General features: G+C 48.8%; 1 protein-coding gene across 1 annotated transcript; it reads left to right on the top strand.

Annotated features, from left to right (window-relative positions):
• Positions 1–8,137: 8,137 nt before the first annotated feature.
• Positions 8,138–8,791, top strand: LOC130109225 (uncharacterized protein K02A2.6-like; the record flags this gene model as incomplete). Its single annotated transcript, XM_056276014.1, has 1 exon — positions 8,138–8,791. A coding segment is annotated over one exon (654 nt), but the record flags the coding sequence as incomplete, so codon positions are not given.
• Between the last annotated feature and the right edge of the window lie 7,003 nt (positions 8,792–15,794).

Genomic DNA, 15,794 nt, shown 5'->3' with positions numbered 1-15,794 from the left:
AGCGGTTTGCAGAAGGACGTCTCTGAACAAACAGCTCATCAAACCTTGGTCACAGCAACACACGACCATGCTGGCTTCCTCCGTTGTCAGCCAAAGAACAGGACAACGAGTCAGAATGTCAATCCGTGGATTCATTCTGTCTGGTGTCAGAGGTACAGGCTGGTGGTGGTGGGGTGATGCCAAAGGGGGGGGGGGTGTTTGCTCTGCACACATTAAGCCCCTCAACACCACCTGAGCATCATGAATGTGTCTGAAAAATCTGCAGTCCGGGTTCTGGGTAGGAGAACTTAATGAAGTGGTCACTATACACACTGATATACAATGATATACAGCACTATACAGTATACTATATTATTATATATTATTTATTGGCGCAGCATCAGCAGTAATGCGGACATTGTACTGGACCGTTGTGGTGAAGAGGGAGCTGAGCTGGAAGGCAAAGCTCTCAATTTACCAGTCAATCTTCACGCCAACCCTCACCTATGGTCATGAGCTTTGAGTAGTGACCGAAAGGGTGAGATCGTGGATACAAGCGGCTGAAATGAGTGTCCTCCGTAGGGTGTCTGGGCTCAGCCTTAGAGATAGGGTGAGGAGCTCGGACATCCGGAGGGAGCTCGGAGTAGAGCCGCTGCTCCTTCGCATCAAAAGGAGCCATTTGAGGTGGTTCGGGCATCTGATTAGGATACCTTCCTTTGGAGGTTTTCTGGGCATGTCCAACTGGGAGGAGACCCTGGGGTAGACCCAGAACTCGCTGGAAGGACTACATGTCCAATCTGGCCTGGGAACGCCTTGGGATCATCCCTGGAGGAGCTGGAGGGCGTTGCTGGGGAGAGGGACATCTTGAATGCCCTACTTAGCTTGCTGCCACCGTGACCCGACCCCGGAGAAGTGGCTGATGATGAGATGCGATGAGATGAGATGAGATGAGATGAGATGAGTACACTGTATACACTGATTTATACCGCTATATAGTACACTACATACACTGAGATACACTGAGGCACAGTGCTATACAGTACACCATATACACTGATGTATATACCACCATACAGACAGATTTCTGGGGGAAAAGTCTTAGTTCATCATTCAGTATTGCAAAAATGTAAAGGATCCCACATTGAAAGTGCTTTGCACTTTCATCAACCCAGGACTTAAGTTACCAACTGCTCCCTAGAGCTATCCATTCTTTGAACTTAATGCAGTCTCTCATTTTGAAATATTAATTATGTATTGTTCATTTCATATTACTCTTTTTGTATCATTCATTTGGTCACTTTGTCAATAGATGGAAATTAAATGTCATAAACAAAATGGTCCGCTTGCAATTTTACCAATCACCCCTTTGAGAATCGTTGACTGATGAGACCACAAAAGCCTTTTTCAAACTGCCACACTACAATGTATTCCCCACTCATCCTGTGGCAGGGTCATGAAAAAAAACCGTCTGAAAAGCATGATAAAACACTCAAGCCCTTCTTCCTTCACATCTATCTCTTCACAATCTCTCAGTTCTTTAATGTCAATCACATGTCCAGATGCCAGCAGCCCGGCAGGATGCCGCTGGCGAGGAAGGGTAGCACGGACTCATGGGAGCTGAAGTTTTTTTGGAAACTATTACTGATATTAGCAAATCCCTTGGATCATGTCACTCATCCACTTCTCCAAGTATGACTGCTTTAAAATGTATGGAAAAGCTATAGACTCTGCTTAGAGACAAGTCTGCTGAAATAGATGCAGTTCATACTTGCATGGACTTCTATATAACTGGAGCTCATGTTTGAATGGACTTATCACGAGTGTAAACTATAACAGAATGGAAATACACTGTCCATGTCTTTGCACTGTTTACATCTCTCACTGTTGCTCTAATGTTCTGTTCTGTGATGGCTTTTATGTTAATACTATTGTTATCCTATTGTCAACACTTCTGTCTTCTACATGTTACATCATATGATCTGCCAATATTTCAACTCCCCCCTCTATTTCCTCCTCAATTGGGCATGTCGTGCCCTGCCATCCTGTGACCCCACCGTTATACGACCTCTACAGTATTTGGGTAGGGTGAAGAAATACACCAATACATGTAGAGTCACCAACTACCTCTTTTAACCTGCAGGTTCTCTGGGGTAAATAACACATCATCATCTCATCTTCAGCCACTTCTCCGGGGTCAGGTCGCAGTGACAGCAAGCTAATTAGGGCACTCCAGACATCTCCTTAGCAATGCCCTCCAGATCCTCCTAGGGGATCTCAAGACGTTCCCAGGCCAGATTGGACATGTAGTCCCTCCAGCAAGTTCTGGGTCTACCCCGGGGTCTCCTCCCAGTTGGACGTGCCTGGAAAACCTCCAAAGGAAGGCACCCAGGAGGCATTCTAATCAGATGCCCGAACTACCTCAACTGGCTCCTTTCGACATGAAGGAGCAGCGGCTCTACTCTGAGCTCCCTCCAGATGTCCAAGCTCCTCACCCTATCTCTAAGGCTGAACCCAGACACCCTAAAGAGAAGACTCATTTCTGCCCCCTTGTATTCACGATTTCACCCTTTCGGTCACTACCCAAAGCCCATGACCATAGGTGAGGGTTGGAACGAAGATTGACTGGTAAATTGAGAGCTTTGCCTTCTGTTTCAGCTTCCTCTTCACCACAATGGTCCAGTACAACATCCACATTACTGCTGATGCTGCACCAATCTGCCTGTCAATCTCCCGCTCCATCCTACCCTCACTTGTGAACAAGACCCCGAGATACTTGAACTCTTTCAGCTGAGGCAACAATTCATCCCCAACCCGGAGGGAGCAATCCACCATTTTCCGATAGAGAACCATGACCTCAGACTTGGAGGTGCTGAATAACACATATAGTGAGCCATTTCACCCAGATCCACCCACAGCTGTACAGACATCCCCCTGTAGAGGGCGAGAGTTGTGAGACAGAATACCCCTGCTGGCTCTCCACCCAGCAGCACTGCCAGTTGCACTCCTTGCAGTCGATCCATAGGACATGAGCCTCAAGGCAAATCCACATTTTCAACTGAGGAATTCATCACCATCACCATCACCCACTCCAGATCTGGCTGTTTGCGGGCATGTCCGTGTTTTACAGACCAGAAACTCACACGCATGTGACGCTGTGTTTTGGTCAACGCATCATGTTTGTTTGCACGAAGTAAAGTTTCACTCTTTTATTTTTCAGTGGTAGCCTAAGATAACGTTTCAGTTTATGTTTATTCCAGCACGTGTGTAAATCGATCGTGATGGATCATACAACTCCAACTGTAATTTTTTCCTCCATCTTCCTGGTTGTAGTCTACAGACAAGGCAGCTTTGTTTAGATGAATGTGACTGGCTCTCACACTGCAAACACCACGCATGTTTCATCCATCCATCCATCCGTTATCCGAACCACTTATCCTGCTCTCAGAGTCGCAGGGATGCTGGAGCCTATCCCAGCAGTCACTGGGCGGACACCCTGGACAGTCTGCCAGGCCATCACACAGGGCCCACACACACACACAAACACACACACACACACACACACACACACACACACACACACACACACACGCACACATTCACACCTAGGGACAATTTAGTATGGCCGATTCATCTGACCTACACGTCTTTGGACTGTGGGAGGAAATCGCAGCATCCAGAGGAAACCCATGCAGAGACGGGGAGAACATACAAACTCCACACAGAGGATGACCCGGGACGACCCCCAAGGTTGGACTACCCTGGGGCTTGAACCCAGCACCTTCCTGCTGTGAGGCAACCATGCAAACCACTGTGCCACTGTTCCGCCATGCATGTTTCAATTCAATTCAATTTACTGTCATTAAAACAATGTGCAGCCACATGTTAAAAATGAAATAAGGGCTGCGGCTTCACCAAACAGTGCATGGCAGACATAGACAAACACTGCAAACACAGTATAAGATATATACAGATGAATAAAAGCGAAAGATAAGTTAAAAAAAAGAGTACGAGCATCAAAATATTTACAGACATTCAGTGGGTAGCCACGTTCAGGTGGGTAACAGCTTGGGGAAAGAAGCTGCTTTTGAGCCTGATAGTGCAGGCTCGGAGGCTCCTGTAGCGCCTCCCAGAGTGCAGGGGGGGAGAGCAGTCCATGGTTCGGGGATGAGTGGGATCTCTTGCTGATGTTGAGACTGTGGCTGGGAGCTGGGTACCGGTGATATGCCAGATGGCCTTGACAACCCGCTGCAAAGCGAGTTGTCTACCACTGCTCTATGGTGCAGTGGTAGAAGTTGGTGAGAATTTTTGGGGATAGATGGGCACTCCTCAGCCTCCTCGGGCATTGTTGGGCCTTTTTCACAAGGGCCTGGGTGTTTGATGTCCAGGAGAGGTCCTTGCTGATGTGGACTCCAAGGAATTTAAAGCTGGAGACATGCTCCACTTCCATCCCATTGATTAAGGGGGAGTGGCTGCAGCTTCTAGACCTGCGGAAGTCCACAATCAGCTCCTTTGTCTTCTGTACATTGAGGACATTAAGTTATATTAAGTTATAATGTTTTCATTTTCCACCTTCCCCTTTTCTCGCATTGCAGGCCATCTTCACACTGCCTACAATCCTACAATGCCTTTGGCTGTGATTATTCACATTCTATTGGAAGTGAATGAAAGCAAAGTGGTTGCTTGGTGAATTGCTTTCGGGCGTAGCATTGCTGTCAGTGTTGGCATACTCTTGTAAAAGTCAGTTGCTCCATTAGGTTTCATTTGCACACCTGATCGACTTTAATGACGACAAACCAGACTCGACTTGTGCAAGCACTGCATTCTGCCGGAGTGGGGCCAAATAAATTCAGTCCGTTTACCTTTTACTCTTATCAGCTTTGTCATACTGATGAGCTGCCCACTCTTTACCCAAGCCAACAGGGTAGTTACAAATGTCCAGTGAGCAAAACCCACTCGCCACCTCTTATTGTTCTCTAAACAGTCTCCACTACCGAGAAGAAAATGGCTGATTGGAGAGCCGAAGCATGACTGTTTTACCGCCTGTCACTCACAACTCCCACACATCAATCACGGCTCTGCGGTCCCGCCGCCAACCGGGTTCCTCCGATGCAATTTGTCACAGGTCCTTAGGCAGTGACATACCTCTTAAACCAAACTAATCTGCCTAAGATTGGAGGGTTGGGTTTCCTTGGCGGGTTAATCATAAAGATCTGCTCCATGTCCAGGAATGGCCACTGGTCACTATGAGGTTGGACTGCACAATCAAGTTTGTCGTACAGATAATGGGAATGGATGGGTGCAGTGGATGGAAGGATTTCAGGCATTTCAGAAGAAAAAAAAAGTTCCATTTTCCAGAAGTGTTTTACTAGGTTAGATTTTTTTTCTGAGGGGATATTTCAGGGAAGTTGGGAATTACTTTTTGATTTTTCTGCGGAAAGGGAGGTATCATGAGATTGAGAGGAAACCTCAATCCGAATTTTTTTTTTAACTTTATACCTTTGTTATGCCTGGATTTGGGAGCACTGTTCCTTTCAGCCTGAGCTTTTCATTCTGCCAACAGATTCATGCATACTCATGAATAAGAGTCTAAATTATTAAGTAAGTGGTGGTACAACTGCCGACGAGATGCTTCAGACTCAGAGGCGGGGGGGGGGGTTCTTGGGTTCCAGCCCAGAATCTTTTAAGATTTTTTAAAATAACTTCAACTTTAGTCATTTCCCCACAGTCTCTCTGACTGGACCAGCAAACCAATGGAGCAAAAGTTCTATTACTGGGGAAATATTGCCATCTGTTTTTTTTTCCATACATGCTCAATAATCCAGATAAGAAAATCACAGAAAGGTGAATCAGTTCATCTGAACACAATGTTTATTGAGAGAGAAACGTTTCATCACTCATCTAAGTGACCTCTTCAGTCTCAGCTGACTGCCGGTATCCCCACCCTTATAACCAATACAGCGTCATAACGACCCAAACCAACGATCGGTTTCATATGCAAATATGGGCGTGACCATTAACTAGCGTTACAGTGGCCATGTGTACTATTCAGAGGATTGGGGAATAGTTGCAACCACAGCATTGTAAGATAGTGACAGATGTACTCTTAGCCCCCACCCCCCACCACCACCACCACCGCTCGGTTCCGGGATGGTCGTTCCCTCTTCTTCACATAGCCTCTTTGACTTCCCGTTCAAACCAGCGTTCCTCCCTATCAAGGCTGTGCATGTGGTGTTCCCAACACAGAATATTAACCAGTGTGGGTTGGTTAGTTTTGAATGTGCACATTCAAATGTGATTGGTGCTGAATGAGGTGGAGGTCAGCTATTGGTTGTTCCTGAAGAGTATATAAGGCAGAATCACCACCAGGGCGTTCTCTTGGTACTCCGCTCTACTCGGGATAGCTAGGTTGTTACAGCGTAATAATAAATATACTACGTTACTGTCATAAGTCTGCCGTGTGCACTTTCCAGTTATCTACTTAAACAGTTTAGAACAGTATTTGTGTTTCATACACGACATTTTGGCGACGAGGATGGGATGTTTAAGTTGGAAGTCACAGAGTTAGCATGTCAAGCAGCTCCAGCGAGGCAGAAGTAAACGACGAACAACCAGAGAGACGTTCGGTGAATGAAAGGACCGTCGAACAGAAGATGGCATTCGGTAAGCCAGAAGATTTCCACTTCGAGGAAAGTGAGGAAAGTTTTGATAGTTATCGCCAGCGGTTAGAGCAGTACTTCGCAGCAAATGGATTGGACACTCGAGATGAGAAAACCAAAGCGGTATTTCTTACGGTGGTAGGAAACGGGCACATAGCTTGCTGATGGATTTGTGTGCACCAGATAAGCCATCGGGTAAACCATATGAAGTACTGGTGGGAATGCTAGAAAAGCACTACATCCCGAAAACCAACTTTATTGCCGAGAGATGCGAGTTTCACGGAAGAAACCAAAAGGAAAACGAAACAATAAGGGAGTACATTGCAAGTTTGAGAAAGTTAGCAGCCACATGCAAAGTTGGAACATTTTTAGATGAAGCACTGCGTGATGGGTTGGTCTGTGGAGTTAAGAGCAGTGAGCTAAGAGATCGGTTACTCAATGCTGCTCACACAAAAGACTTAACATTACAGCTCGCAGTTGAAATGCCGCTTTCTTTTGAGGTAACAAAAGGCAACAGTGCGCATCAGTTTGCACAGAGAGGCTATAAAGCTAATGTGGTAGAAAAGAAGGCTAACCTAAAGCATAGAGAGGCTACGGTAAAGTCTACAATTAATGGAAAGCCCTGCTATCGCTGCAATGGAAAAGGCCACAGACCGGATGAATGCAGGTTCAAGGACGCAGAGTGTCACCAGTGCAAGAAAACGGGACACATCGCAAAAGCATGCCGTTCACCTAAAGAAGGAAGCTATGGCAAGGCATCGAAAGGGACCATGCATTTGGAATGCTGCCACGCTCTCAAGCACGTGGACCAGAGCAACGCTCACAGTCTTCGGGCAGATGGAGATCCTATCCAGCCTCAGCTCTGCAGTGCCAGAGACGACTGCTGTGTGCCGACAAGGTGCATGGTGGATGCTGTACAGAACATTGACACTGGTCAGACATTGGACAGTGGAGGGGCCGAACTTTTTGCAATGGACACGGGTAAAGGTGACATTGTGAAACCCTACTATGTGTATGTCAGTGTAAATGATACAAGGGTGAACATGGAGGTAGACACTGGCGCAGCCATGTCAGTGATATCTGAAACTCTACTTAAACGCAGGTTTAAAGATGTGAAGCTTAGTCCTGCAAATTGTGTGCTGAAAACCTACAGTGAGGAATCATTGCCGTTGATAGGAAAATTCGCAGCAAAGGTGAAATGCAAGGAACGCTCAGAAAAGCTAGAACTACTAGTCGTGAAAGGAAGAGGTCCTGCATTAATGGGCAGAGACTGGATAAGTCAATTAAAGCTAGACTGGTCAAGAGTCAACAGAGTGGCTCCTGATACAGTGGATGATGTGTGTGCCAGACATGCATCAGTGTTCAAACCTGAGCTAGGCAGGTTAAAAGGTATTGAAGCCAGACTACATGTAGTTCCAGATGCAGTGCCCAAGTTCTGTAAGCCTAGAAACGTGCCTTATGCATTAAGAGAAGCCGTAGAGAGAGAACTGGCAAAATTGGAAGCTGAAGGTGTCATCTCACCCATTAATTACAGTGAGTGGGCAGCTCCAATAGTTTGTGTGCCTAAAAAGGATGACAGTGTGAGAATATGTGGAGACTACAAGGTCACCATCAATCCATGGTTGAATGTGGAACAGTATCCACTACCCAAAACCCAAGATTTATTTGCTAAACTAGCAGGAGGTCAGCAGTTTACCAAATTAGACTTGTCGCAGGCTTATCAGCAAGTTCTGTTAGAGGACAATTCAAGACATTACCTAACTATCAACACACACAGAGGGTTGTATCACTACAATAGGTTACCCTACGGTGTTGCTAGCGCCCCTGCTATTTTTCAAAAGATTATGGATCAGGTTCTTCAGGGCATGGAAGGGGTCATCTGTTATTTAGATGACATCTTAATTACTGGAAAAGATACAGAAAGGCACCTGAATAACTTGGAAGAGGTGCTTAGTAGACTTGAAACTTACAATCTCAGGGTTAAAAGAGAGAAGTGTGCATTCATGCAGAACAGCGTTTCATACTTAGGGCATGCCATTGAGGCCATGGGCATACATCCAATGAAGGAAAAGACAGATGCTATTCAGAGGGCTCCAGTTCCGAAAAATGTAACTGAACTCAGGTCATTCTTAGCTCTGTTAAACTACTATGGGAAGTTTATCCCTACTCTATCTACTCTGATTCATCCAATGACAGCATTGCTGCATAAAGATGCAACCTGGGAATGGTCAGAGAAATGTCAAAGTGCATTTGATAGTGCAAAGAAGTCTCTTCAGTCAGATAAATTGTTAGTACATTTTGATGCAGAGTTACATATCATACTAGCATGTGATGCTTCTCCTTATGGAGTTAGTGCTGTAATCAGCCACAAAATGAAAGATGGAAGTGAGAGACCTATCGCATTTGCATCCAGAATGTTAACTAAAACAGAACAGAATTACTCTCAACTGGACAAAGAGGCACTGGGTCTTGTTTTTGGAGTTATGAAATTCCATGAGTATCTTTATGGAAGGAAATTCTTGTTATTGACAGACCACAAGCCACTGTTGAAAATTCTGGGGCCTAAAACAGGTGTGCCAACACTGGCCGCCGCTAGATTACAAAGGTGGGCTCTAATTTTGGCAGTGTATACATACGAAATCCAGTACAAGAAGTCAGAGCAGCATAGCAATGCTGATGCTTTATCAAGATTACCTGTGAAGCTTGATGTAGATGTGGTGTCAAACCCAATTTACAGAGTGTCTTACCTGGAAGACTTACCTCTTACTACTTACAGAAATAGCCAAAGAAACAGACAGAGATACTGTGTTAAGAGTGGTTAAACAGTTGGTGTTAACTGGATGGCCTAAACATGTACAGGATGAGTCACTGAAGCCTTATTTCAAAGAGAATTAGAGCTTAGCATTGAGGATGATTGTTTATTATGGGGTTACCGTGTGGTAGTGCCTGATAAACTAAGAGACAGGCTATTGTCGGAATTACATGAACACCACTGGGGAATAGTTAAAATGAAGTCCCTCGCCAGAAGTTTATTCTGGTGGCCTACATTAGATGACAGTATTGAATGTGAAGTGAATCAGTGTACTATTTGTCAGCAGCAGCGTAGTATGCCTGCTACCGCACCGATACATACATGGAAATGGTCTTCGAGTCCATGGGAAAGAGTACATCTTGATTTTGCTGAGGACCACAAGCAGATGTTTTTAGTAGTGATGGATGCCTATGCTAGATGGCCAGAGATAGTTCCCATGACCACTACTACTTCATCTAAGACAATTGAAGCAATGAGAAATTTATTTGCAGCTTATGGGTTGCCTAAAGAGGTTGTAACTGATAATGGACCTCAGTTCGTATCGCAAGAGTTTGAGTCATTTTTAACTAAAAATGGAGTAAAACACATCAAGTCACCTGCATACCATCCTGCAAGTAATGGTTTAGCTGAAAGATTGGTCCAAAATCTTAAGAAATCCCTTGCAAAGAATAGAGCCATAGGCGGTATGACGCTTGAGCACTGTGTAGCGAATTTTCTGATTGGGTACAGAAACACACCCCATACTAAGACAGGAAAGACCCCAGCTGGGCTATTTCTGAGAAGACAAGTGCGAACCAGGTTGTGTCTTATCAAACCAAAGTTCTCTCAGAGAATGCAGACCGAGTCTGAACCAAATCTTCCCCGTGTTAGGTCTTTTAAGGTGGGTCAACACGTGTTGGTAAAAAATTACAGGGGAGGGGAGAAATGGTTGAATTGAGTTATAAGTGAAGTGTTGGGTCCTGTCACATACAGTGTTGAAGTAAATGGAAATTGTGTGAAAAGACATGTGAACCAGATGTTGGGTGTCAAGGGAAATCCAGATCAGACTCAAATGGGCTCTTGTGATAGAGCTTCTTGGGAGATTGATGATTTCAATGCAGACACTGATGTGTCAGAACATCCTGAACCACAGGTTGTGGAAGAACGACCTGTAGAACCACCACCGCCAGTTGTGGAAAGGAACGATCGTCCTGTGAGAGACAGACGTCCTCCTGATAGACTGAACTTGTGACTGATATGCAGATTGGTTATTAAAAAAAAAGAGAAAAGAAATCTGTTGTTGTTGTTGTAATGGTGGAAGGAATAAATGGTGCACGTTGTGTAGCCGAAAGAGAAAGTTGTCACGACTCCTGCTTGAGTTCCTCTACACTGGTGACCCCGACGTTTGTCTCTTGGTAGTTATCAGAGACAATCTTTCGAACGAACATGGTTGACGAAATCAACGCGGTTTCTCTCAAATTGCCAGAGTTCTGGGAGTCATCGGCAACGACATGGTTCGCCCAGGCGGAAGCGCAGTTTGCTATCCGCAAAATAACGGATGATGCTACTAAATACTACTACGTGGTATCGGCGCTCGGATGTTCGACTGCAGCTAGAGTGGTGAGTCTCCTTACAGATCCTCCGGCGGCAGACAAATACAAGGGGCTCAAAGATCACCTCTTGAAGATTTTTTGACTTTCCGACGCCGAGAGGGCCCCCCGTCTCTTTTCTCTGCAAGGCTTGGGTGACAGCAAGCCATCCGAGCTCATGGACAAAATGCTGAATCTGCTGGGACCGGCGCACACACCTGATTTCCTCTTTGTCCAACTGTTTCTGCGACAACTGCCTGCTCAGGTGCGGACCGCTTTGGCTAACACCAGCATTACCGATTGCCGCAAGCTAGCTGAAGAAGCTGACAAGTTCTTCCTGGCCAGCCAACAGCAGCACTGCGCGTCCGCGCTCACCCCTGCCCACCCCCACACGCCACCACCTGGTGACTCAATGGTGGTCGCCGCGGCAACCCCCGGTCGGCGACAGGAGCCCGGCCTGTGCTTTTACCATACAAAGTTCGGGGCCAAGGCGAAAAAGTGCACCTCCCCGTGCAATTTCAGCTCGTCGGGAAACGCCAAGGCCGGCGCTCACTAGTGGCCATGGGCGTCGGCGTGGAGGACAACAGGCTGCTTTTCCTGCGAGACTCCATCTCGGGGCGGCGTTTCCTATGCGACACTGGGGCGCAGAGGAGTGTTGTACCTGCATCCCATGGAAGCTGCTAACGGCAGCTCTATCCGTACGTACGGCACGAGGCACATTGACATGTGTTTTAACGGACATCGGTTCAGCTGGGATTTTGTCACCGCCGACGTGGCATTTCCCCTCCTCGGTGCAGATTTTCTTTGTGCTCATGGGCTGCTGGTGGACGTCAGGAATCGACGCCTGATTGACGCCGTCACCTTCGCTTCACACGCATGTGCACTCAGCGATACAGACTCCGTCAGGCTGTCCAGCATGCTCTCCAATGAGGACGTGTTTCTCCATCTTCTCTCCGAGTTCCCTGACCTCACTCAGCCCACATTCTCGTCATCTACGACCACATCGTCACCACCGGCCCGCCGGTGCACGCCCGAGCTCGGCGCCTCGACCCGACCAAGCTCTCTGTCGCCAAGGCGGAGTTTGAGAACATGGAGCGCCTCGGCATCATCCGTCGCTCCAGCAGCCCGTGGGCTTCGACCCTCCACATAGTGCCTAAGCCTGGCGGTGGGTGGCGTCCATGTGGTGACTACCGTCGGCTCAATGACGCAACACCGGACCGCTACCCGGTCCCTCACATCCAAGATTTCTCCGCCCACCTGGCTGGGAAAGTGATCTTTTCCAAGGTGGACCTCGTCCCTGGATACCACCAGGTGCCCGTCCATCCCGCTGATGTCCCCAAAACGGCTGTGAAAACTCCGTTCGGACTGTTCGAGTTCCTGCGCATGCCGTTTGGGCTTAAGAACGCAGTCCTTCCAACGCCTCATGGACTCAGTGTTGCGGGACCTGCCTTTCCTCTTTGTGTACCTGGATGACATCCTGGTCGCTAGCACCTCCGTGTCCGAGCACTTGTCCCACCTCAGAGCCCTTTTCGAGAGACTCAGCCTGCACGGGTTGATAGTTAACCCGGCCAAATGCCAGTTTGGTCTGAGCACCATCGACTTCCTGGGCCACCGGGTCACCAAGGACGGGCGGCCCCCCTTCCATCTAAGGTGGAGGCCGTCGCAGACTTTCCACGCCCACACACGGCCCAGTCCCTCCGGGAGTTCATTGGCATGGTGTCCTTCTACCACGGTTTATCCCCCAGGCTGCCGATCTCCTCCGCCCCCTATATGAGGCTCTGAAGGGCACAGCCCCAAACACGCTGTGGACTGGCCTGCAGAGAGGGACACGGCTTTTAAGGATGTGAAGGCCGCCCTGGCTGACGCGGCGATGCTGGCACACCCTGTGTCTGGAGCGCCCATTGCCATCACGACGGATGCTTCGGACTACGCTGTCGGCGCGGTTTACGAGCAGTGGGTGAGCAGTGCGTGGCAGCCGCTTGCCTTCTTCAGCCGGCAGTTGAACCTGAGAGAGCACAAATACAGCACCTTTGATCGTGAGCTGCTTGGCCCTTTCCTCGCTGTTAGGCACTTTCGTTTCCTACTGGAGGGCCGTCAGTTCACGGCTTTCGTCGATCACAAACCGCTGGTGTTCGCGATGGCCAAGGTGGCAGAGCCGTGGTCAGCCCGCCAGCAGCGACAGTTGGCCTACATCTCAGAGTTTACCACCAACGTGAGGCATGTCGCTGGGAAGTCCAACCCGGTCGCTGACTGTCTCTCCCGGGCCATCGCTGGTGCCGCCCATTTGGAACTCGACTACAGCCAGATGGCGGCTGATCAGGCCGCTGACCCAGGAGTGCAGGCATGCAGGACCGCCGACACAGGGCTGCAGTTGGAGGATGTGGCTTTCGACGACGCTGGCGCCACGCTCCTGTGCGACGTCTCTACGGGTCAGCCCCGACCAGTTGTTCCGACTGCTTGGAGGCGACGGGTCTTCGACGCAGTCCATGGGCTGTCTCACCCTGGCAGAAAGCCTTCACAGAGGTTGGTGGCGGCAAAGTTTGTCTGGCATGGACTCAAAAAGGATGTGAGGGACTGGGCTGACACCTGTGTGGAGTGCCAACGCTCCAAAGTGCTCCGGCACGTCAAAGCGCCCCCGATACCTTTCACGGTACCTGAGAGGAGGTTCGACCACATGAATGTGGACCTGGTAGGCCCCCTACCCCCCTCCCGTGGTTTCACATACCTGCTCACCATGGTCGACAGGACCACGCGATGGCCAGAGGCCGTCCCGCTTTCGTCCACGACAGCGCCTGAGGTTGCCCGAGCGTTCATCGGAACCTGGGTCGCCCGCTTTGGCACCCCATCTGACCTCTCCTCGGACAGAGGGCCGCAATTCACGTCAGCGCTCCGGGAGGAGATCGCCGCGGGTTTAGGGGTGAGGCTCCATCGCACCACAGCATATCACCCTCAGGCGAATGGATTGGTCGAGAGGTTCCATCGCTCAATGAAGGCCGCATTGCGGGCTACCCTCAAGGACGACCGCTGGGTCGACAAACTGCCTTGGGTCATGCTTGGGCTCAGGACGGCTCCCAAGGAGGACCTCCAGTCCTCATCCGCCGAACTGGTCTACGGACAGCCACTTCGGGCCCCGGGGGATTTCCTTCCCACCGCCACAGCTCCCTGGTCCGCCAGATGCCAACGGACTACGCTGAAGGAGGAAGCCAGGGCTTTTGCACCGGTCCCCACTTCTCAGCATGGCGGCTCTCAGTCCTATGTCCCCACGGAGCTGCGGTCGGCGGAGTATGTTTTCATCCGTCACGACGCGCACCGCGCACCGCGGTCCCCTGCAGCCACCCTACGACGGCCCATTTCGGGTACGGGACACTGGAGATAAGCACTTTGTGGTGGAGGTTGGCAGCAGGCTGGAGCGGGTTTCTGTGGACCGCCTCAAGCCTGCTCACCTGGACTTAGACCGCCCTGTTGGTCTTGCCCTGCCCCCACGGCGGGGGCGCCCCCCGGCTCTGCCCCCCTCCCCCGGCGAGCCCCCCCTGCTTCCCCAGCCCCTCCCTTTCCCCGGTCCAGTTGTGAGGACTCTGCTGCTTTGCCTGCGGTTAACCAGCCCCCAGCTCCTGTTCAGCGGAGCCGTTGGGGCAGAGAGATCCGCCCCCCTCGCCACACTGACTTTTCGTATTAAGGCGAATTCTGGGGGGACGTGTGTAGTGGTTGTAATGGTGGAAGGAATAAATGGTGCACGTTGTGTAGCCGAAAGAGAAAGTTGTCACGACTCCTGCTTGAGCTCCTCTACACTGTAATGTAATGTATGGTTACTGTTGAAGAAATACTGTACATGGTTATGAGCTTAAGAGCAAAAAGGATATGTTAGAATCCTAGAAAAAAAAGAATGTTTGAATTTACAGGGGAGGAGCTGTGGTGTTCCCAACACAGAATATTAACCAGTGTGGGTTGGTTAGTTTTGAATGTGCACATTCAAATGTGATTGGTGCTGAGTGAGGTGGAGGTCAGCTATTGGTTGTTCCTGAAGAGTATATAATGCAGAATCGCCACCAGGGCGTTCTCTTGGTACTCCGCTCTACTCGGGATAGCTAGGTTGTTACAGCGTAAAAATAAATACTACGTTACTGTCATAAGTCTGCCGTGTGCACTTCCCAGTTATCTACTTAAACAGTTTAGAACAGTATTTGTATTTCATACACGACAGTGCACATCCTCATCGTTGAATAATAACAACTTTATTTGTAAAGCACTTTTCTAAAACAATGTTACAAAGTTCTTTACAAAGGAATTAAACCAGACAAGGCAAAAATAAGAATAAGACCAAATAAGTAAGAGTAAAAATAAAAACAGTATCTACTACTACTACTTTCGGCTGCTCCCGTTAGGGGTCGCCACAGTGGATCATCCGTTTCCATTTCTTCCTGTCTTCTGCGTCTTCCTCTGTCACACCAGCCACCTGCATGTCTTCCCTCACCACATCCATAAACCTCCTCTTTGGCCTTCCTCTTCTCCTCTTCCCTGGCAGCTCCATATTCAGCATCCTTCTCCCAATATACTCAGCATCTCTCCTCCACACATGTCCAAGCCATCTCAATCTTGCCTCTCTTGCTTTGTCTCCAAACCGTCCAACCTGAGCGGTCCCTCTAATATAATCGTTCCTAATCCTGTCCTTCTTCGTTACTCCCAGTGAAAATCTTAGCATCTTCAACTCTGCCACCTCCAGCTCCGCCTCCTGTCTTTTCGTCAGTGCCACTGTCTCCAAACCATATAACATAGCTGGTC

This window comes from Lampris incognitus, chromosome 3 (assembly GCF_029633865.1).
Source record: "Lampris incognitus isolate fLamInc1 chromosome 3, fLamInc1.hap2, whole genome shotgun sequence".
Lineage (NCBI taxonomy): Eukaryota > Metazoa > Chordata > Actinopteri > Lampriformes > Lampridae > Lampris > Lampris incognitus.
Note: the sequence above shows the minus strand (reverse complement) of the source record. Positions and strands in the feature narration are given on the sequence as shown.